This window comes from Arvicola amphibius, chromosome 12, assembly GCF_903992535.2.
Source record: "Arvicola amphibius chromosome 12, mArvAmp1.2, whole genome shotgun sequence".
Taxonomy (NCBI): Eukaryota; Metazoa; Chordata; class Mammalia; order Rodentia; family Cricetidae; genus Arvicola; species Arvicola amphibius.
Window position 1 is genome coordinate 29,140,114 of NC_052058.2, and position 24,461 is coordinate 29,164,574.

The 24,461-nt window shown below is 43.4% G+C and overlaps 1 protein-coding gene across 1 annotated transcript in view; it reads right to left on the reverse strand.

The window, feature by feature from the left end:
- Window positions 1-4,387: 4,387 nt before the first annotated feature.
- The window catches only part of Dnah12 (dynein axonemal heavy chain 12), a 165,966-nt gene continuing 145,892 nt past the window's right edge, over window positions 4,388-24,461 (reverse strand). Inside the window, exons 65-73 of the mRNA XM_038349317.1 lie at window positions 21,948-22,085; window positions 19,328-19,561; window positions 17,008-17,196; window positions 15,502-15,605; window positions 11,840-12,044; window positions 9,581-9,718; window positions 8,609-8,700; window positions 6,605-6,672; window positions 4,388-4,578 (exon numbers count right to left, since the gene is read on the reverse strand). Of these exons, the coding sequence (XP_038205245.1) occupies window positions 4,388-4,578; window positions 6,605-6,672; window positions 8,609-8,700; window positions 9,581-9,718; window positions 11,840-12,044; window positions 15,502-15,605; window positions 17,008-17,196; window positions 19,328-19,561; window positions 21,948-22,085 (1,359 nt within the window). The remainder of the gene's footprint in view (window positions 4,579-6,604; window positions 6,673-8,608; window positions 8,701-9,580; window positions 9,719-11,839; window positions 12,045-15,501; window positions 15,606-17,007; window positions 17,197-19,327; window positions 19,562-21,947; window positions 22,086-24,461) is intronic.

Genomic DNA, 24,461 nt, shown 5'->3' on the forward strand with positions numbered 1-24,461 from the left:
TTGCCATGACCCTTCTTTACTCACAATAACTGATAGTTCAGTGCTATCAAAAGCCCCCTGAGTCCAATCAGTGCTGCCCATTTCTGTACATGGGTGTGGGGCATCCCCTAGAGCATGAGCAACCTACCAGAAGCCACTTCCTGAAAGAGTTGGTGTGGGATAACTGTCTATATTCTGTCAATTATGTTTTAAATAAACGCTGATTGGCCAGTAGCCAGACAGATAGTATGGGTGGGACAACCAGACAGGAAGTAGAGGTGGGTCAATGAGAACAGGAGAATTCTGGGAAGGAGGAAGCCCATTCCTCCCCAGTCTTGTCCCAATCACAGAAGAAGGAAGATGTGATTGCCCCACTGAAAAAGGTACCAAGCCATGTAGCTAACATAGATAAGAATAATGGATTAATATATGTTATAAGGGTTAATAAGAAACCTGAGCTAATGGGCCAATTAGTTTATCATTAATATAGACCTCTATGTGATTTCTTTGGGACCTAATGACTGTAGGAACCAGGTAGGTCAGAAACCCAGAAAACAGAGAATGACCTTCCCTCGCTCAGCAGCTATCAAGTGTCAATGGTTCCCCAGTGAGATGCAGGGCCTTGCAGGGCCTCTCCTGCATCCATGCTAGCATTAGACGGGCTTCATTTTACGTAGGCACTGTGCTATAACCACAGCTGCTGTGCATTGGTGTATGCAACAGCTGTATCATGCCTGAAAGTCATTTGCAGCTCTCCTCCCCATCTGCGGAAGACTCTTAAAAACTTTGATGCAGGGCAAAAAAAATCAATCTCAAACCAACAGTAATACTCATCCCTGACGGCTAGCTTTCAGTAACACTCGAGACTCAGCAGCAGCCATGGTTACCTGCAGACCTGCACAAGGTCCGACTCTTCAAATTCAGGCTTAGATGGAGCAGACGATCTCTGACCCCATCCCCAATGGCACAACCATCGTCAGTTGCTATCTCCTAAGTGAGTGAAAATCATTTTTAAAAAGGGTGTGACTGATAGGGTGTCCACGCTCTGTGGGATGGCCCCACATCCACCCCCACACATGTGAACTTAGTGGGTTATAAAAGGAAAAAAAAACCCACAAAACAAAAGAAGGACAAGAAGCTGGGAGGATGACATGTTGGGGGACAATATATGATCGTATTTCATTGTATGCACCCACAAAAATGTCAAGAATAAAGGAAAAATTAAAGAGGAGTGGAGAGCAATCGAGAAGACACCCCACATCGCCCCGCCTCTCTGCCACACACATGCTACAGGACAGTAGCAAGGGACCAGAAGAGGATGTGGTCTTAAAGGAGGGGGAAGGGGACCAAAGGGAAGTGGTGAAAACATATGATATGAAAGTCAAAAGGGGACTGCATGGGCAAGGAAGGGCTGGGCAAGAGAGGCAGGGAGGGCAAAACCGAGAGAACGGAAGGAGGAAAGTATAACCTGTGTCTGAAAATGTCGTAGCGAAACCCATTTACATGCTAACTTCAAAATTCAAAGCAAGAAAGGTAAACCAACAACAAAAACAAACAAAACTACTTGCAAATAAATAAATGAAACTTGAAAGGGTTTTTTTTTTGAGCCCAGGCCATTTTTGCAATATTGAAATTGACTTATTTTAGACAGAACCTGTCTAAATGATTCTAGCACCCAGAAGATCTTCCGTATACACAGAGCATGTCGTGCTAATACGACTTTACGTGGTAAAGTGAAAGTGAGCACGCCATGGGAGTAAACACATCACAGAGAATAGGAAGGGCAGCCGCGAGAACAAGCCAGCGTATTAGGCGTATCTCCATGGTTTGAAAAGAACATTGCCATTCCAGTATAGAACAGGCTCTAAAGACTGACTTTACCTTTTGCTTATCCTCAGGACGGCTCTGGCTCCCATGTGGCAGGTGCATCTGAAGCTCCACTCCCCTCTGGCGAGCATTATAAATAGCTTTACTATAAATACTTGATCATAAGACAGTCTGGCATGTTCTCCTTGTTTTTCACATGTGGGTTTGTGCTGCCTGGAAATATGACCTCTTCTCTTCACTGCTAGATTCATCACATTTAAAAGATTTCATCCAATTTGGCAGATATAAAGTATTTGCAGGGGGTTGGCCATGGGAAAAAAGAATCATTTTGCCACTGGAGAGCAGAATTTCTCACTTAAGAGGAGGCGGCAGTTTTGCTCGGATGGCATTATCAGAGGTGACGTGACTCCTGATCCTAGTAGCACTGGCCTGCAACCCTGGCTGTTGGGAAGGCTAAGGCAGGAAGATTCTAGGCCCAGTGCCTGTTTGGGCCACATAGTGAGTTCGCAGCTAGCCTGGGCTACTTAGTGGCACCCTGTCTCAAAGTAGAAAGTAAAAACTTGGGCTGGAGCTCTAGCTCAGTGGCAGAGGACTTGCTCAGCATGCATAAGACCTCTGGTTAAATCCCCAGCACCACCAAAGAATAACTGCTCCACAGAGTCACTGTGTGGCCACACCCGCATGTTCCCTGCGCTGTAGAACTGTAGCCTTAAGCTCCCTTGGAACCCCAAGAAAGGGATGACATTACAGAAGTTATTTTTAAATTTTTGTGTGTGTTCAGGTATTGCACACATATGTGTACCTGTGTTCAGGCAGAGATCAACCTAGAGGTATTACTCCTCAGAAACCATCCACCTTTTTATAAGATTTTTATTTTATGTGCATGTGTGAATGTGTCCCTCTGTGTGTAGTGCCCTTGGAGGCCAGAAGAGGGTGTTGGATCCCCTAGACCTGGAGTTGCAGGTCGTTGAGAGCCACCTGACGTGTGGGCTGAGAACTGAGCCCAGTTCCTCTGCAGGAGCAGCAAACACTCTCAACCACTGGGCCATCTTTCCAGCTACCTTCTTGTTTTTGAGACAGTCTCTTTTGACTGAGAACCTAGGGTTTGCTAACTAGGCAGGCTGGACAGTGAGTTTCAGGGATCTGCCCGTCTCTACGTTCTCAGCCCTGGAATTACAAAGTGCATGCCACTACGTTCAGCTTCTTCTTTTTTTTCCTTTGAAGGTAAACATTTTATTTTTGAGGAACTTGTTACTGCATACTTCAGAGAGAGTTATGTAAGAAAGCAAATTCTCCCGTCATCCTAGGAATAAATAAGGGCAAAAAATTTCATCTTAAATCACCAGCATCCAAAAATGAACAACAAAGGAAAAAAAGCATTTACTATATATTTCAGATTTCTTTGGTTGGGGCAGTCCCCAACCATATCACCCAAACAGTAAAAACCCAGGAAAAAAATTATACAGCTAGTGGTTGCTGAAACTGGGGAGGCTCTCCTGCGCCCCTGCAGGTTCCTGGGATGCAGCTTGATGGACACTTGCTGACTCATTCCCTTTGTAGGTTAGCTTTCTAAGAACGTGAAGTTTTCAAAAATGATGCGTATGTGTGTTCGTCTATGTGTGGGTGTCTGCACATGAGCACAGTGCCTTCACAAGCAAGAGGAGGGGGTGCTGGATCCCCTGGGGCCACCTGACTCGGGTGCTAGGAACTGACCTCAGCTCGTCTGCAGGAGCACTGTAATATTTTAACTGCTGAATCATCTTTCCAGCTACCACATTTAGATTTTGCACTTGGGTTTTGGGCACTGAACTCAGGTTCTCGTGCCTGAATGGCAATCATAACCAAGTGATCTCCCCAGACCCACAGCAAAATGCAATTTTGATTAAATTCTTGTTTTGTTGAAATATTTATAAATCCACAGTGTATATTAATATTACCAATGCACACTAGGTAATAAGAATATTAATTATTAAAAGTAACAAAGGGGAGAGAGAGTCAGCAGGATGGCTTGGAGGGTAAAGGTGCTTGGTATGCAAGCCCGACGACCTGAATTCTATTCTCTAGATGCCAAGGCAGAAGTAGATCCTAACCCTCCACAATTATTCTCTGATCCTCACACAGGCACAGTGGCACGCATGCCCCTCCCAACTCTCGCTCGCTCGCTCTCCACGTTACACTGAAGAGACTAAAATACAATTCTAGTAATAAAACAGAACAAAAAATTAAAATAAAGGGAACGCTTGCTATTTCCAATGAAAAATGAAATGCCAAGAAGGGCAATGTTGCTGCAGCCATGGAAACCGGCACTGACCACCGGGCCAGCTTTACCGTTCCACCTTCACTTCCTTGTTAGTCACAAGAGTACTTTGAGATATTGGAATAATTTCTTAATAATACATATTATGGCCTTTGCCTTAATATTTTCTTCACTGTGCCTTTAAGTATTTAAAATGCTCGTGCGTAATGGTGTCAGGTAGCTGGGAAGAAAAGACCCGTTCAAGGAAGGACGCCGCCACACTCAGTTTGAGAATGTTTTTATAAGTGAAGAAAAGTTATCAGATGTTTTCTAAATTTGTTCAGTTTAGTTATCCAGCTGACAGAGCATCGCCACACCACGCTTGATCCAGTGTTGGACAGGCTGGTCCGTTTTTAGCAGCATTGCAATGACGAAGTTGGTGGAATGTCCTGTAGTGGAAAGAGTTCCTTTCCGTTCACTTGTCTTGTAGAGGGGACAGATATAAGCGTTTGACTTCACAACCTTAGATTTTTCATCTTGAAAAAGAAAAAGAGAGAGAGAGATATTTCCACTGAAGAAAGAGGAAACAGCGGTTGTTTCTAAAAGAACAACTATTTACTTTGTAGTAGAATGGCCAAGATCTTGAGTATGATATTTGAAAGAGGGAGATGTTTTAACAGTAGGTATATCAAGGCAAGCGCTTTCACATGCTTCATGAGTCTGGGTCTAGACATCAAGAGTTGATTATGAAGTTTTGCTCTTATGGGACTGGAGAGAAGGCTCAGTAGTTAAGAGCACTGGCCGTTGTTCCAGAGGACCCAGTTCCCAGCACCTACATCTGGCAGCTCACAACCTTCTGTAACTCTAGATATAGGATGTCTACTGTCCTTTGCTGACCCCCACAGGCACCTGCACACACATAGCATATACAGACAAACAAATTAATAATTAAACTCTTTAAAATAATTATGTGTATACATGTGTGTATCTTTGTGTGGGTATGAGAGTATGTGAACCTGAATTCAACTCTCCAGAGTCCAGAGAGGTCACTGGATCCCCTGGAAATGGAGTAACAGGCACTTGTGAGCCATCCAACATGGGTGTTGGGAAGGCAACTTGGGTCCTCTGGAAGAGAAGCAAGTGTCCTTAATGCTGAGCTGTCTCTTCAGCCCCATAAAAATAAATCTTACAGAGCAGTTTTGATCTCTGGGAAGGCATGAAAAAATCTCCGGAGGATATGGGATGGAGAAAGAAGACAAGATGGGGAAGAAGTCCTTTATATATAATCATATATAAAGTCAATTATAGTGTGTGATGGAGGAGATTTGGGAGAGACTGCCTGGAACTCTAATAGAACTCCTTAGAACTGCACTTGACATTTGGAAGGAGAAATGAAGCAAATGCCAAGAAGTAAGGTATCCCTGAAGGTGAGGCTGGCTTTACCTGCCAGCCTGCCTTAACGTGCCAATTAGAAGAAACTGAATTTCCTGCTTGTTTTTAGCAGGTTACTAAATAGGTAAAATATGCCAACTTCTGCAAACTCAAAAAATAACCGATGTACAATTTTTAGAAGGGTTTTTCTAAATGAAAGTCACCCTAGTCATAGTTGAATCACATCAATAGGGAAGATATTCGATAGCTTGGGTGGAGATTGCAGGTAATTTGTGAATATGTTCATCCACTGTATTTAAGACTAAGAAATTGGGGCTAGGGGTGTAACTCAGTGTTAGAACGCTTGTCTAATAAGTGTGAGTTCCTAGGTTTGATCAGAAGCACTTCAAAAGAGTGAAACTAAAAATAATTTTTTTAAAAAATTAGAAAAATGAATGAGTCTCACTGTTATTGTTTAGTTTACTTTTAGAAAGAAAGGATGATGGCAGAAAGAGCAAGCGCATCCTCTAAGGGGTAAAGTGGACCTCGATCCCATCTCCTGGTTGGCTCCAAGGCCTATGGGTCTCTTACAGCCAGAAAATGCTGGGCGCCAGCACAGTCTGCATCAAGCCCTTTGTACTATGCACACTTAGCAAAGGCACTCAGCCAAAGTGTGGGAAGGGAAAAGAGGGCTGTCACACTGTGAGATTCGTCACAAAAGTGTGAGGATGGAATAAACAAAATGGTATCTTAAGAAGATGGTTATTTTTTAATTTATATACTCTGTGTGTGTGTGTGTGTGTGTGTGTGTGTGTGTGTGTGCCAGGTGTGAGCTGGTGCCTGCTGAGGCCAGAACAGGGTGTCAGATCACCGGGAGCTGGAGTTACCACCAGATCCCCTGGGGCTATAGTTACCAGATGGCAGCTGTGGGGGCTGGGAACTGAACTTAACGCCCTCTGGAAGAACAGCAAGCGCTCTTTACTGCTGAGCCATCTCTCCAGCCCTTAAACCTCTATCTTATATAGGCTAATAGCATAAAGAAGCAGAGCAATGGTCCCAAGACATTTACAGCATAGACATTCCATCTTGTGTAAATCACAAATGAATTAAAACCTAGAAGGTTTCAGCAAAAAGTTATTCAGGGAAATATTATTCTCTGTAAAACTCTAACATATTCTGTTACGTATTTACTTGGTTTTATCCATATGATGGGCATCAGGTCAAACAAAAGTTTGGGATGTTGTTCAGCAAGCAATCCACTGCAAAGAGAAATTGATGGATATAATTAGTTATTTCTGAATTTTGCTATTAGAATGAAACGGCAATTTGGACACTGGCCTTCAATATGAGAGAGGACCAAAGATATTTTAAAAATTAGATTTATATACAAAGAGAGGAAGAGTGGAAAGGGGGAGGGGAACGGGAGAAGGATGGGGCAGTGGCGAGCTGAGGAACACTATGGAAAGACTATGGAAAGGCGAAGGACGAAGCGGGGAGCAAACAGGAGCGCCTGCCGGTTTTTAAGAATCGCTAATGAGGCAGACACCATGCTAGCACACTGCACCCTCACAATGATCATGTCCATTCCTACTCCACAGACAGAGGCTCGAAGACTAGACAATCCTCCAGTTCCCAACAGGGTCAAGATCCAAGCGTGAGCTGGGCGTGGTAACACAGCCCTGCAAGTTCAGCGCCCCTAAGTCAGGAGCGCTACTGAGCCCAAGGTCACTCTTGGACATAGAGTGAGTCTGATAAACAAGACAAAACAAATGTAAAATAAATCAAAGTTAAAAAAATAGGTCTGAGCCGGGTGGTGGTGGCGCATGCCTTTAATCCCAGCACTCAGGAGGCAGAGGCAGGCGGATCTCTGAGTTCAAGGCCAGCCTGGTCTACAAGAGCTAGTTCCAGTACAGGCTTTAGAAACTACAGGCAAACCCTGTCTCGAAAAAACCAAAAAAAAAAAAAAATAGGTCTGCCTCTCTAGAGAACCTGTTTTCTTCTAGTGTGCCACGTTTCTTGGGCAGGGGGATAGGAAGGCAAAAGAAAATGGCAATAAACTGATGAGGGGTGAAACCAGCCATGGTGGTGCACGCCAGCAGGACTATACTTAAGAGGATGAGGCAGGGGGATAAGGAATTCAAGGCCAGCCTGGAGTACAGTTGTGTGGGGAATATAACTCAGTAGTTTACAGGGGATTATTAAAGTTAAGAGATTGTTATGAGTCTCAGAGAAGACTTTGGACTTTTAAACAGTTGAGACTGTGATAGACTATGGGGCCTTTTGCAGTTGGACTGAATGCATATTACAGTATGATAGGATTATAAGCCCACAGAGGCTACGTAGTAGACTGGGCCTCTTCATTAACTCTGTCTTGAAATTATCTCTGTAGTATTAGTGTATTGCTTCTTCTTCAGTGATTTTCCTACCTCATTTCCCACGGATTTGGGAGCAAAGTCCAATCCTATCTTTGAACAAAGGAACGTGCAGGTAAATGTATTGTTAAGAACCAGGGCTCAAAGGGAAATGTCCTGCCTTTTCTTCACACCTTTACTTATTTTAAGCGGGGAAAAGCTTAATAGTTTCCTCTGTGTTTCAAAGAACAAAGCTGGGAATCTCTGTCTACACACACAAAGAGACACACACACACAATATACTCATTCATACACACACACATATACACAGACACACACATACACATACCCAAATTTTACCTTACACACAAACACAAAGACACACATGCAGACACACACACATAGACATACACATACTTATACATACATATTCACAGAGACACAAACATATATACACACTCATACACACATACACATAGACACACACACTTATACATACATATTCACACACAGACACACAATCAAATGTAAGCAGATTTCCAATCACTAAATGGAAGCTTTATTAACTGTCAGTTGTTTAAGATTGATTCAGTCCCATACATTACAAGATGGAAGGGAGCGGTTATCAAATAGAAGCAGGGAAATAATTTCAGCTAACTTCAGTACTAATGAGACCACTAAAATATTAGCTAAAATTGTTAGGAGCTAAAAATAATCACCCACCAACTGTCCCAGCCTGAATAATGACTTGCCTTGTGTAAGAATTCTGATAACAGAGAAGAGACCCCCTATCATAGCTATGATTAATCCATGGTGGTAAAGGGTTTGCACTTAAAGTACTAACCTGCTCCAATCCCAGCGTGCGCCATCCAGATATAACCCGTGAATGTAAACACCATCTTCTGGCGCAGTGTCAGAGTCATGGGAAGAGATCACCTGAGGAGAGACCCCCCCCACTGTCAGTTCCTCAGCGCCTGAGGAGAGACCCCCACTGTCAGTTCCTCAGCACACGCCTTCATCTCACGGGGAGAACTCTGGCTCAGCAGTCAGGCATAGCAAGAAAAACACCTGTATAGTATCTAAAAATATACATTATTATATAGTTGCTCTGTGTGTGTGCGCACGTGCGCGTGCATGCAGGTGTGTGAACATGGATGTGAATGAGTGTGTGGAGGCAGAGGTCAGAGGTCAACCACAGGTGCTATTCTTCAGGAGCCATCTCCCTTGCTTTGTTGGCCCAGGTATCTGCCTGTCCACCTCTCTAGCACTGAGCTTACAAATGCATGTCATCTGGCCAGAGGTTTTCTCCTCTTTTTTTTTCTTCCAAAGACAGGGTTTCTCTGTGTAGCCCTAGCTGTCCTGGAACTTGTTTTGTAGACCAAGCTGTCCTCAAACTCACAGAGATCCACCTGCCTCTGCCTCCCAAGTGCTGGGATTACAGATGTGTGCTACCACTGTCTGGCCTGGCCAGCAGTTTTACATGAGTTCTAGGGGTAGAATTCAGGTCCCCAAGCTTGTGTGGTAAGCATTTTACTAACTGAGCTATCTACTCAGCCTTGTATAGTTATTGTGAAGCATTTTATCACATTAATTTTTGTTAACATAAACACAATACTGGGTTATTTGTACCAGATATTGACATTATGAAAGTTCTAGATATAGTAAGACAAGAATTACATACTTTACAAAACATAAGGAATAGAAAAATAGTTTGGTTATATTGGACCTTAATATATAAAATTTGCACATTCTTCTTGCTTAAACATATGACTGATTTAATATCATACTGTTGAGTTAAAGGAGTGACTTTCTGTACCTCAAATTCGTAGCCTAGTAGATCAATCGGGATGGTATATTTTCTGGCATAATTCTGCATAGCTCCAGTTAAAAAAGCTTGGGTGAAAAAGAAACCAGAGATCCAAAACACATTGGGTTTTCCCGAGTTGTACCATTCCTATAAAGGAAACAAGATATGTTATATTTGTTTTCACAAAAGTGCCACTGCATATACAATCCCTGACTCGGATTTCACCTTTCTCCCTAACAGCAATTGCTCCCTCTCCTCTCTTTTTTCCTTTCTATTTATTTTTCTTGGAAATTCAAAAATGGTTTTAGCATTAATTTGATTAAATTTAACTTGAAAAAGTCAAATGTGCAAAAGGCCAACTGTAATTGTGGGTATTCATTATATTGTTGAGTGCAATGAAGAGCCACCGTCTTTAGAAATGTCAACCCTTAACGAACAGTATAACTCGCTATAGCTGGCGTTCTTCCAGATCTCGAGCCCGGATAATCCCCTTGTTTGCATGGGCACAGCCTATTCCGGATCAGGGATTCGTAATCTCCTTTCTGCTCCAGTGTGCAGGGTCCTCTTGTTCCTGTCTACCCAGTGTCTGAATCATATCGTTGAGACACATCAGACCTGTAGAGATGTTTTGTTTGTAATCTAACAAATAAACCTTGCCTGAAGATCAGAGTGCAGAGTTAAGCCATTAGTCAGCCTTAGAGGCCACACAGCTTTAATCCCAGCACTTGGGAGACAGAGGCAGAATCTCTGTGAGTTCAAGGCCACCTGGGCTACACAAGATTGAATCTGTCTAAAAGAGAAACAGCTCACACAAAGGTGATCCCAACACTTGGGACCACGTGTCTTTAATTCCACGTGAATTAAAGAGGGATTTAATTTAATTAGGGAGGTGGAGACAGGAGTGATATGGCTGGGCGGACAGAGGAATATAAGGAGGGAGGAGACAGGAGCTCAAGGTAGTCTGAGGATTAGTGGAGACGGATGCAGTCTGAGAATTTGTAGAGACTGGATCACGCTTTTGGTCTGAGCACCGGTAGAGGTAAGAACTCTCTAGGGGTTGGCTTCTCTGTTTCTCTGCTCTTTCAGCATTAACCCCTATATCTGACTCCGGGCTTTTATTATGAATACCAATTAGGATTCGTGCTACACTGACCATGCATAGTTTGGACCAGATTTATCACCTTGCATAATTCTTCAGTAGTCCACCAAAGAAAAACCAGACCTCCTAGTGTCCTACTCAAGATCCTTTTCGACCTGGAGCCGGGATGTATTTCAAGTGTGCCCTTTACTTTAGGACGCCTTCACTCTAAGCCGGACTGCAAGGTGGTCCTGTCTGTGCTGAGTGAGCGCCCGTTTTCTTTTCTGCTTCTGAGAAGGTATTACTGCCCTTCTTCCACTCTGCCTGCACGCTCAGCTCGAGCCTTTCTGGGGACAGAATTCTACCGAGTCCTCGAAGGGAGCACGTGACTAACGTCCGGCCAATCACAAGCTCAGTCACGGTGGCAAGAGACACAGCGTAAGCCAAAGATGCAGAAACACTGGCGGAAGCTCTTGCTACAAGTTCTACCCTGCTCTCAAAGTTCCCCCACAATTTTCCTCACACTCTACCTTCCTGTAAAAGTAAACTATCAGACGAGAAAGCAGAGGACTGAGGAGGAAACCAGTTTCTTGTCTTTTACTTTCCTGAGCGCTGAACATCTTTGTGTACTTATATGTGCGTGTGCGGCCTGGGAAGGGAGAGTCAAAGAATTTCATTTTTTTTTTCTTTTGAGATAAGGTAGAAAAAAAGCTCTGATTTTTAAGACGAAGGACAAATGTCGGTAAGTCTGAGCCTTGAGCTTTTTGTGACTTCTTCTGAGTGTTAGAATCACAGGACAACATTAAACAGTCGTGTTTGGGAATCTCAAACTTAAAACTTTCATAAATATAAATGTCACTTGAGTTTGACCAAAGTAAAATTTCCGTTTTCTACTCAGTACTTCAAACCATGCATTTTATATATTCAAACATTTTGGTCAGATAAACCAGGAAACTACTAGTGGCATTCCAGTCAACCTAGGGACCTTAAAATGACCCAGCTGATTACTAATATCTCCCTATTCAACAATGACAACTATATATTGTGCTATGTGGTAATTTCTGACAATACTTGAATGAATATTTTTATTTGAATAATACATATTTTAAGCATAAATTATCTATTATGCATCTACCATTTATCTATATATCTACATATCTATCTACACCCCCCCCCCCCCAATATTTTACCTTTAAAAAATTCAGCCGGGCTAGGAAATCTGTAATGTAACTTCCAAGGGGCTTCAGACTTGGGTAAGACCTTTCCGCCCATATTTCTGGAACCTTCCCAATGAGCAAGCTGCTTGAAAGCGCTTCCAAGGCAGAGTCCATGACAACCACCCCTTTGATAGCCTTCTTAAGGTCCTGCAGGGTGTTCCGTATCGTTCTAATTAAGCTGCAGGGAAAGAAACGGTGTCATCCACATCCACTTGGCATAAATACCCCCGTGTCATTGGCCAGGAAAGACAGCTGGATCAGTCCCAGTGCTACGGGAGTGTTTCCTGGAGCTGTGCCCACTGATAGGGAGTGTGTGAGGCAGCTGCAGGAGCCACCTGGATAGGGAGTGTGTGAGGCAGCTGCAGGAGCCACCTGGATAGGGAGTGTGTGAGGCAGCTGCAGGAGCCACCTGGATAGGGAGTGTGTGAGGCAGCTGCAGGAGCCACCTGGATAGGGAGTGTGTGAGGCAGCTGCAGGAGCCACCTGGATAGGGAGTGTGTGAGGCAGCTGCAGGAGCTACCTGGATGAACGTTTTTCATTTTAGCCATCACTTACTTTTTCTTTTTTGAGACAGGGTCTTATTACGCAGCTCTGGATGACCCAGAATTAGCTATGTAGACAAGACTGGCCTTAAACTCACAGAGATCCCCCTGCCTCTGTTTCCTCAGGGCTGGATTAAAGGTATACACCACCACAAGTGGCATACTATTTTGAAATATAGAATAAAGCAGTAGCATATCAATTTATTATTATTTGATACTGGTATCACATAATATCAAATACTTTTCTGGCTATTATTGCTGAGGACCTAGATAACTTTAAAAATTATATGCTGATAAATATAATTGTGTATTTATGGAATAAAGGTGCTATTATAATTTTTAATACAATTGGAAAATCATGCTAACTTCATTAACACATAATTTTAAATATTTCCTATTTTATGTTACAGAACATTGGATATTTACACTTTTATGATATTAAAATGTAATGTACAGAATTATTATCTGTATTATGCATGTTGTGTGATTGTTCTGACAAATCAGGGTTTCTCCTTCTGTCTAGCTGAGACTTTGTACACCTTGACTACCATCTCTCAGCTCTTCCGTCTCCCAGGCTCTGATAACTACAGTTGCACACTTCGTCATAGATTATTACTTATTGTGCACAAACACAAAAAGATGCAGGTATTTGTCTTTCTAGGTCTGGCTTATTTCACTTAGCAAATGTTCTTCGGTCCCATCCCTGCTGTCCCGAATGCCACAATGCCTTCCTCTGGAGGGGTAGATCCTGTTCACCTTGTGGTGGGACACATTCCCTTTATGTCTTCATGGATACAAGTTATCCTGTAACATTGTTATTGTGAGCAGCAGTGTAGTAAGCATAGGAATATAGACATCTTTTTGACATATTGATCTTTGGTAAATACTCAAAAATGATACTTCTGGGTCATATGATATTTTTTTTTGAGGCCCCTCAGTGCTCACATAATGGATACAACAATTTATTTTCTACTGGCTATTTTCATAAACGTGAGGGATGGGTCTTAGGACAGCGTTAGCCTGTCTTCTAATACCTGGCCTGTGGAGATCTCGTGTTAGAATGTGTGTTCCAGTCTCTTGCCCACTGATGAATCAGAGTATTTGTTTATTTTCTGGAATTTGTGGGAATTCCTTATATATTTTATAAATCTCTCATCCCATGATTGCTTCCTTTGATACAGAGAATCTCTGTATTTTGAGGTAATTCATTTGTCTGTCTTTGCCTTTGAGGGTCAGATCTTAATAAAAAAATAATCGCTACCCAGACTGAAGCTCTCAGCTTCCTCCATGCTTCCTCTGACCAGTTTTATAGTCTCAGGCCTGTGTGTTTGGTGACTGAACTCAGCACCCTGCGTATGTCAGGCACGCAGTCTGTTGGTGAAACACATGGCCCCAACACTTTCAGGGCTTGTGTTAAATCTTTATCTATTTGGAGTTAGTTTTGTATGTGGTATGATACAAGGTCTGATTTTATCTTTTGCCCTAACACACGCATTGCCCAGCACCACTTGTGCCGAGACCGTAGCTCCTCCTTGTGCTGAGACCGTAGCTGCTCCTTGTGCTGAGACCGTAGCTGCTCCTTGTGCTGAGACCGTAGCTGCTCCTTGTGCGAGACCGTAGCTGCTCCTCCGCGGGGTCACTGGCACCGCTGTCATCCATCAGTTGATTACAAACGTGTGTCTTCTGTTTCCTGGCTCTCTATTCTGTTCCAGGGGTTGAAGCTGTTGCAGTTATACCCATCTGATAGTATTCTTTGAGTTTAGGTCGTGCGATGCTCCGGCTTTGTTCTTTTTGCTTATAACTGCATTAGATATTTGAGATACTTTCTGATTCTTTATGAATTATATGAATTCTAAATTTTTTTCCTATAGCTATATGATGCAGGACATTTGAACTTTTATAAGGATTTCTTTTAATTTACGGACCATTTTGGTGAATACTATTATATATATGTGTATATATACACACGTATATATGTATTTATATACACACATATGTATATATAAACATAGTATTTGTATAAGAAATACTGAATTATGGTTGGAGATGTGACTCAGTTGTAGTACATCTTCCTAGCACATATGAGGCCCTAGGTTTCAGTCTTTAGTACCACAAAATAAAGAGGCAAGCAAATAAACAAACTACACCCCGCCAAAAAATCTAGAGTTAAATAGAGCAACATGGTATTTTAATATAATTTACTTTAATATATCAACAAGACCAGAAAACAAAACAAACATAAATATTACAGAAAACTCATAACAAAACAATTTCTCTTTCTTGATCTACTATTGAATTACAAAATGTTCATAAAAGTCAGAGCGAATAATTTGTTTATCATGGGATATCTAGCCAACTTCACTAAGAAAAGGGAGTCAGACATAGCGGTGCACTCCTATAATTCAGCAGCGTCTGCAGAAGTGGAGGCTGCAGGTTTAGTGGTTCAAGGCCAGCTTGAGTTACGTGGCAAGTTGGAGGCCAGCTTAGGCTATACTTTGTCTCAAATCCAACCAACACATAAGCAAGGGCAAGTCTGAGGTTACTGATGGCTAACCTGGGCTACATCACTTAAAGAGAGGAAGCACATGGTAGCAGCAGAAACTGGGAGAAAGGGCATGTAGATCTAATCCAGGCTCACTCTGTCTTTAATTTAAATTTTAAAATTCTGTGCATGTTTAGGTATTGGCGTACAGCTATGAGCAAATAAGAGCATTTGCCAGAGGAGTTCCAGGAGGTTGTGAGCTGCCTGCTCAGGCTCCCAGGAACTGAATTCAGGTCCACTGGGAGAGCAGCAAGTGCTCATAGCCACTGAGTCGTCGCTCCAGCCCCATCTTTACTTTGTGAAGAGAAGAGTAAGGGGAACAGATGAGAAGTTATTTGATTAATGACTGTTTCTAGCCAATAAGAGTAGAGCTCCTTTTTTATCATCGCTTTTACATTATAAAAGATTCTCTCCTGGGGCAAAAGGCTACGCTGCTTAAAAACAATAAAATTGGGTATTTGGATAATGTCTTAAGATTTTTAATTCAGTACCAGTCAACCACGTTTCCAGCTTTGGCCGGTTGCCTCCTGAGGTCCCGGGGATGTACTTACTTGTTGAAACGCTCCATCTCCTGTACTAGCACGGTGTTCATGCTCTCTTCGTACCTCACGGGGTAGCGCTGCAGCGCCGCTTCAATGTCAAAGTCGTTCGGGAGCTGAGAGAGCAGATGTTGAAAACCACGAGTTACTCTCAGAAGAGACAACAAGTTTCATTCGCTCTAAGATCAATAACAGTTAACATATAGGTAATTGTTATTTTCACTTTACAGATTGGACATTATAGTTCTGAAAATCGGTGTAGTTTCTTTTTGCAAATTGAGTCTTGTTTTCCATGGATAACATGTGTTTACAATTTCATAACCGTTTTGTGTTCATGTATAATCAAGTATCACTCTCTGATCAAATAGTTAATCTCGTAAATGCAGAAATGTTCTAGAGCATAGGGAGAGAGAAAGCCACTTAGAATGTGATTCCTATGCAATATTCATAAACACTTGAGGTGAGGAGATGGGGAGGTCTTTGGAATGCTGAAAGTCCTCAGACATTGGCGTTCATACCCCTGAAGTGGTCAGGGAGTTTCCCAATTAGGGAAAACTTGAACTGAGACTTGAGCTACCCTTTCTGTCCCAAGAATCTAAGTGGCATCCCTCCAGTGACCCTTGACTCAGCGCTCCCCCAAGTACATCTCAAATCTTCTTCCCGAGAACCTGCAGATTTTACTTAGATAACTCCTAGGAATCTTACTGGAGACAGCACTCATGAAGCCAACAGTCTTTCCCTGCAGAGGTGAACTGTAGAAGCAGGTTTGAAGGGAGGCATATTGCAAAATCAGCAGCTTGGTGGCCAGGACTGTTGGCCTCTATTATGGTGGCACAGAGTGCCACTTCCCTCCTTGTCTTAATGACCCTCCCTGCTTTAATGACCAGAGCCAGGATTACGTGGGAATCCTATAGTGGAATAGGGGCCAGATTCTGCTATGACAGGGTGCCTGTCACCGAAATATGTGCATCTTTACAGTAGTTACATTGGGAAGAGAACTATAAAAATTGCTGTTGAGGATCGCAATCTGTTTGAATTTTCCTTAGTCGCTGGACAAAGGTGGCAGCAGAGTACCATACCACTTCAGCTAGCATCAGTGCGCTGGGCTATCCCATGGCAAGGGAATTGATAGCTGCAGGCTGAGCACTGATATCACCTCCTAAGGTACAGATAAAACACCATGTTCACCTTGAACCAGCAAGTTCACAACACTCCATTTTTAAAAAAAAGTCTTTTAAGCTTTTTATTTAGAAATAAAAATAAATCCTGTGCACATTAGTTCACCCACAACTATAGTTACTAAGAAGTTGGCTACGTAGGAGGCATTTTACAAACTACTTCATGTTAATGTCCTCAAAGCCTTTCCCCCGCTGAAGCTACTCACCACCTAGCAGACTTGAAACAAACATTCAAGGAGTAAAGCTTGTTGCTAACGGTCATAGTCCGGCTTCATGGAGTTTCCAATGCAGTTGAGATTCCTATCACAGCATGAGCAGCACATTTTAAACCAAGTATTACCTGCTCCAGGATGTCTTCAGTGATTTCTAATAGGATCTGGTCGGTACTTCCTGAGGAGCCTGTCTGTTTGGAGCCTCCCTGGGTGAGGAGCAAGGACTCAAACAGGACTTTGGTTTGCTGGAGATCTTTGGAGATGTCAACATTTTCATGTAATCCGAATATCTCAGGCTCTTGAGTAAATGGGAGTTTCTGTTGGAAAACAGATTAAGCATGCACCATATGTTCACTGGCGATCAGGATATGCCAGTCCCAAACACACCACCTTTTTTTTTTTTTTTTTTTGGTTTTTCGAGACAGGGTTTCCCTGTATCCCTGTAGTTTCTAGAGCCTGTCCTGGAGCTAGCTCTTGTAGACCAGGCTGGCCTCGAACTCAGAGATCCGCCTGCCTCTGCCTCCCGAGTCCTGGGATTAAAGGCGTGCGCCACCACCGCCCGGCCAAACACACCACCTTTGTATAATCATTATTTTGAGCTAAAGGCCCAAGATAGGCCCTAATCTGTCTAACCGCAGGGTGTTTGTGTTGTGCCAAGAAGAGGCGAGTTCTTACTAGATGTATTGGGGTGAACCTGCAGATTTTACTTAGATAACTATCTTCCATTAGCTTCCCTCATGTGTTTCTTAAGCACTTTCTCACAATTTATTGCCCCTTAAGGTCCAAGGCTTTTCCTCTGTGTTATCACTGTGTTTAAATGGCCTTTGAAACCCCAAAGGAAATTGCTTCTTCTGGTTTTCAGTCTTTTCACCAAAGCTCCTGTATACATGAAATATTAACATGAACACAAATGATATGCTATTTCTCCCGTGAGCTGCCCTTCATCCAGAGAGGATCACAAGGGCAGAGGAAAGTGTGTTTTTTTTTCTCTCCTACTAAAAGCATTAATTTATAAGACAAATGTGCAAACAACAAAGGGTTAAGAATCAACTAAACATCAAGTACCCAGAGCTTCAGATTTTCTGATATCCAGAATTACCTGAACGAAATGAGCCTGAAAGTTCATTAGAATCTTGTTTAAACTTGTTTATTAGAGGGTATAACTCATTATTCAATTAAAACACACACACACACTTTCTCACACACTTTCTCGCCGGGACATACAGACACACAGCGCGCGCGCAACACACACAGACACACACGGCGCCCCCGGTGCGCGCGCTCTCGCGCTCGCGTGTCTCGCGCTCTCTCTCTCTCTCGTGACACACAGACACGGGTGCGCGCGCACACACACGGGGCGCGCACACACACACAGGGGCGCGCTTCGCACAAAAACACACGGTTCGCCCCTCTGCTCTCTTGGGTCGCCGCTCTTCTCTACTCGCGGCTCCCCTCTCTCTCTCCCCTGTCTCTGTCTCTCTCACACACAGACACACACTTTCTTCCCCTTCTCTCTCCTCTCTCTTCTCTATCTCTCGCCTCGCTCACAACACACACAGGCGCGGTGCTCACACACACACAGACAACACGTGTCTCCCTTCGGCGCTCGCTCTCGTCCTGCACCGACACACACACAGTGTCGCTCCACACACACACAGAACACACAGGGGCCCATTCTCGGCTCTCTCTCTCGGCTCGCTCTCTCGCGCCACGAACACACACAACACAGGGCGGGCTCACACACACACACACAGACACACACGGGCCCCAGGCGCGCGCGGCGCGGGCCGCGTCTCGCGCGCGCGCGCGCGCGCGTCGCCACCGACACACACACAGTCTGGGCACACACACAGACACACACTGGCTCTTCCCTGTCTGCCTCGCCTTTCCTGCCGAGGCTCTCTCGCATCACACACAACACAACATGCCTTTCTCCACACACACACAGACACACACTGTCTTCCCTTCTCTCGCCTCTCGCTGCGTAGCGCGCGCGCGCGCGCACAACACACACACACAGGCGCGGCGCACACACCACACACACAACACAAACACACACGTGCGGCCCGTCGCGCGCCGCCGGCGCGAGCCTCGCGCGCTCGGACTCGCGCGCTCTCTCTCTCTCACCTACACACACACATTCTCTTTCTCACACACACACAGACACACACTTTCTTCCCCTTCTCTCTCCTCTCTCTTCTCTCTCTATCTCTCTCTCTCACATACACACACACATTCTCTTTCTCACACACACACAGACACACACTTTCTTCCCCTTCTCTCTCTTCTCTCTCTCTCTCCTCTCTCTTCTCTCTCTCTCTCTCTCTATTCTCTCTCTCTCTTCTCTCTCTCTCACTAACACACCACACACACACACACACACACACACACACACTTTCTCCCCCCCACACTCACTCACTCGTCCTACCCTCATTTCAGACCATTTACCTTAATGAATTCAATGTAGTCCTCGTAAGTGCCTTTGGGAGGCGCGAAATAGTTCCCGCTGGGAGAAAACTTGTAGTGAGGGTTTTCAATGACCTGTGTGTTGTAGAAGTCGGCCAGCATGGTTAGCAGGAGGCGTCTGTCCCAGTCGTCTGTGACTCTCCCTCCGTAGTTGCACTCCCCAGTCAGGTAAGTGATAGCTTCGAATGGGATCGTGTCATATTCATTTATAAACAGCTGAGGCAAAGACGGAAGTGAAAAACAACTTTAAATTCTTTTACTTCATTTCTATTTTAAAATGGCATTCTCTTTTCTCTCTCTGCCTATGTAGAAAGGGGGTGGAAAGAATTACTACCATAATGCTCCTGAATGTTTGGTGGTCAGTATCTTATTTTCAATTACTTTGTCTCCATTCTCCGTTTTTTTTCTGTTATAAGTATACTGATATTTATTTATTTTCTCTTACTCCGTAGTCCAAGCAGGCCTCAGACTCAAGCCAATATACCCGCTTCTACCTCCCAAGGGCTGGAACGACAAGGGTGAGCCACCATGCCCGACTCATATGTTGACTGGTGTGTCTGAATTTCAAGGGTGTGACTATGGAGCCCAGATCAGGATACTGAGTGTCCTTCTCTACCTCTTTGCTTTACTGCCTTGAAACTGTAAAGCAAACAGTGAACTGGAAGCTTGCTTTCTTTTGGCTTGGCTAATTGGCCAGTAAGCTCTGGGGCTTAGCCTGTCTCAGACTCCCAATGCTGGGGTTATGGGGCAAAAGTCAGAGGCTCAGACAGATCAAGTGCTCTTTCCCAGTGGGTCATCCTCCTGCCCTCAGAATGCCATTTTCTTGGAAAAAAATTAAAAATCACGTGTGATCATGTGCATATGTGTGTATGTATGTAGTATGAGCACATGGGAGTATAGGTGCCCCCAAAGCCAGATTGACATTGGATCCTCTGAAGCTGAAGTTACAGGTTTCTGTGAACTCCCCAGCATGGGTGTAGGAACTGAACTCGGGTCCTCCGCAAGAGCAGCATGTGTTGTTAACCACTGAACCATCTCTCCAGTCTTCATGATGCTTTTTTAAATGAGAAAAAATATTTAATTTAAATAAGTAACATGGAAATTGCTAAAGCTTTTAAAAATGAATGCTAATAAGCCTTCTTGGTATGCAAGGGGACTCAGCAATGCCTGGAGATCAGTAAATTATAATTGTGGTGGGTGTGAGGTGCTGTTGGCACTTCTTGGGTAGAGATATGGGATGCTCTCCATGCACAGGATAGCTGCCCATAGTTCCAGAGGCCAACAAGGCCAAGGCTGAGATCCTGCGCCTGTTTTAGGGCACCTTTCACAATGAGATAAAAACAAAGTAATTTTAAGTCTTAGTGCTGGGTCCTTGTTCACATGGTGATATGGTTTCAATACAGAAGTTTCCTTATAATCACAGCAATCATAGTAAAGCTATGATTTGCATGGCTTTCCCATTGTGTTATACGTCTGCCATTAAGCCTGCAGAACATGAAACAGGAAAACATTTGTGAAGAGATGAGAAGACTTAAGTTTATTTCTTCTGCTTCTAGATCCTATGTTTTGCCCAGCATACAGAGGAAGTGTGCACGCTGCAATGATATGTTACTCGCTGAGACAGTTTTGTCTGTCTCTGAATTACAGAAGAAACAGCACATGGTAGAGAAAATATTTTTTAAGGTTTTGAGAGTCCAGTCAAAATAAGGGCTCAGTCTTTTTTGAGACTTTCATGTTTTCAAGAGGAAGAGAATTGCCAAGAGATCTGAGAGGGACTGAGGAAGAGGCAGTGTTGTCCTTTGAGGAAATGAATTGTGTGCTGGATGAAAAATTCCCCCTCCTTCTCTTTGGGGGAGGATACATGTATGGTAAACTGGGTTCCACCAAACTGGAGGAGACCCCTAGAGAACTGAATGTTAAATTTGTACCGTAGGCAGGAAATGGAGACAACTCTCTCCCTGTTGTTTAATCACTTAGCTGCCAGTTTCTGCTGCGGCCTTTTGGAGAGAGGTACCCTGCCACTGTGACCAGGTGAGGATGTCCCCCCACCAGGTGTGAAAGACAGATCTAGCTGATGTCTATGAATTTCAGTGAATTTCAGTGAATTTCTGGGAAGGTTGAGGTCATGAGACTGCCACCTGAGGCCTGGCAGATATCGAGTTCTCAGTTGCTTATATGTTGTATGGCAAATGTTTGAAGCAAAATATTCTCCGAATCTACTACTAGTTTCAAAACCAATGCTCAAATCGAAGTCATTTAACATTTAATTCATAAGCACCCATTTCAGCAGCTATAAGGATTTTCAAATGAAAGAAGACTTATTTGTGTTTAAGGTTTCTGATTCATTATTTTTAAAAGACTTGATAAGATACTAAATTTATTTTAATTATTTTTTCTCCTTCACTGCTGAGGTTCAAACTTGGACCACGTGTATACTGGGCAAGTACCTACTACTGAGCTACATCTCCAACCAAACATCAATAATTTCTATAAAAATAAGCTGTAATTTTTATTATAAAGCCTGACATAAATACCATTAAATGTGGCCCAGGGACTGTTAAGCAATACTCCTTCACAAATGCTCATTCTGTTCTCATTTTACCTGCAGCTGCCGGATACTGATGCGTAGGTCTGACTCATTAAATCCATACGGAATATTCCAACCCAGAGGACCGAATTTTTTTCTCTCTTGAACAAGGGCATGAAAAAAGCAAACTCCGAAAAGCAACTTCTCCCATGCCTTTAATGCGAAAATTGCACAAAAAGAAAATCTGATTAGATTTTCATCAGTAAAAGTAGAAAAGCAGACGCTCTTTCATTACAGAGTTCTGTGATCAGATGCCGCCGCCAACTTTGATTTTAAAAAGGCATGTATCAGGCCGGGTGGTGATGGCGCACGCCTTTAATCCCAGCACTCGGGAGGCAGAGGCAGGCGGATCTCTGAGTTCGAGGCCAGCCTGGTCTACAAGAGCTAGTTCCAGGACAGGCTCTAGAAACTACAGGGAAACCCTGTCTCGAAAAACCAAAAAAAAAAAAAAAAAAAAAAAAAAAGGCATGTATCATATTTTCTACAAAAGCATTCATGTTGTGCTTAGCTCAGATATCCAAAGCTAAGCAAACCACAATATTAAATGTTACTAAAATACAAATTATTACTATTTTATTAAAGTGTTGGTTAATGATACCTGCCATTCATAGCTCTCTCTAATCTCAGCACTCAGTATTATCTTGTAGATTTAGGGGCATGTGCTTGAGACTATAATTGCAAAAGAATGACTAAAGAAGAGAATATGAATAAATCCAATATAAAATTCTCAACTTTATCACTTTTCATTTGGAGAACACCAGTAAAAGCATTCTTCGTTGACCCCTCTGTGACGTCTTCCGGTGTAATACGGATGCTCACCCATCTCTTTGGTCTCCCAAAGTAGACTGCAATATACTGACGGCATGTATTTCAAATTAGAACACCTCAAACATAGCTCTAAGTCAATCCTTCCTGTGATAAAGTGGTATAAATGGTTTCTGTCCCTCCTTCCCTTCCTATTTGTTTTGAAATCTTGTTCTGCCGCCCAGGCTAGTCTCCTGGGCTCAAGCGATCTTCCTGCCCAAGAGCCTGGAGTGGCTGGGACTAAATCACACTTCCCAGTTTCTTTATTATTAAGATGCGGACCAGGCATGGTGGTATAAGTGTATAGCCTCAGCTGCTCAAGCAGGAGGACTGCTGTCCAGGAGTTTGAAGTTACTCTGGGAAACAACACAATTCATCTCAGGACTGAAGCAGAACAACAAAAAAACAATCACAACCCAGCCGACCCAGAAATGTAAGCACACTGTGCCTTAATGAATAGACTCCTTTACTGAAATATACATAAGTCAAAGTAGATGTTCATCTGCCAGGTAATGGTATAGTGAAATAGTCAGGGAGAGAAGAACCTTTTGAGAAAAATTACTTGATATATAAGTATGTTTCTTCCTCCAGATACTTACATAGTAGGTTTCTGTCTGCCACCAGCACTCTGCCATCTTCTAGTGTCTACTATGGGAGTCACATAGGTCTGTATCAGTGCTCCGGAGGACCTTTCCAGGTCTCTCACAGTAGGTTGAAGGTATACTCATAACATAGCTAGCTAGCTAGCTAGACAGAGATAGAGGATCTCCCACTGCATCTGTTTTCCAGCAAATGACATAATTTCATTCTTATTTTTGGTGGAATAAAACTCTTCTGTGTGTATATGCCACACATTTTTTTAAAAAATAATTCAGCTATCGGCAGATACTCAAGGGAATTCTACGGCCTCTCTGTTGTGAATAGGGCTTCAGCGAGCATAGCTGCACAGATGCCCTGTGCTGTGTTGCCTTAGACTCCCTCGGCTGTTGTGCTGGCTAGTCTAATGTCAACTCAACACAAGCCAAAGTCCTTAGAGGGGATGCAACCCCAGTTGAGAAAATGCCCCTGTAAGATCAGGATGTAGGCATGCCTGCAGGGAATTTTCTTAATTAGTGATTGATAGGGTATGGCTCATCCCATTATGGGTGACACCACTCCTGGGCGGGTGCTTTTGGGTTCTAAAAGAAAGCAGGCTGAACAGACCCTAAGAAGCAAGACAGCATCCCTCCATTGGCTCTGCATCGTCCCCTGCCTCCAGGTTCCTGCCCTGTTTGAGTTCCTGTTCTGCCTTCCTTCCATGATGGACTGTAATGTGGAAGTGTGAGCCAAATAGACCCTTTCTTCCCCACTTACTGTCGGTCATGGTATTCCAACGTAACAACAGTAACCTGAATGAAGAGCTATCCAAAAGTGCTGCAGCTGGGTCACATGGTGCAGTTGGGTCACATGGTGACTCTAGCTTTACTTGTTTGAGGAATCGTCATACTAACTCTGCAGGGGCCGAGCCAACTTGAATTTCCATAAGCAGTAAAAGTGTAAAAGGGTTTCCTTTTGTCTACATCCTCGCCAGTATTCTTGTCTTTTAGATAAGCATTCTGGGTGGGGTGAGATCAAATTTCTAAGTGTCTTTAATTTGCATTTCCCCGGTGGTTAAGATGCTGGAAAGTTCTCCATGTGTTAATTGGCCATGTGTACTACATCTCCTGGGAACTGTCTGTGTGCTTC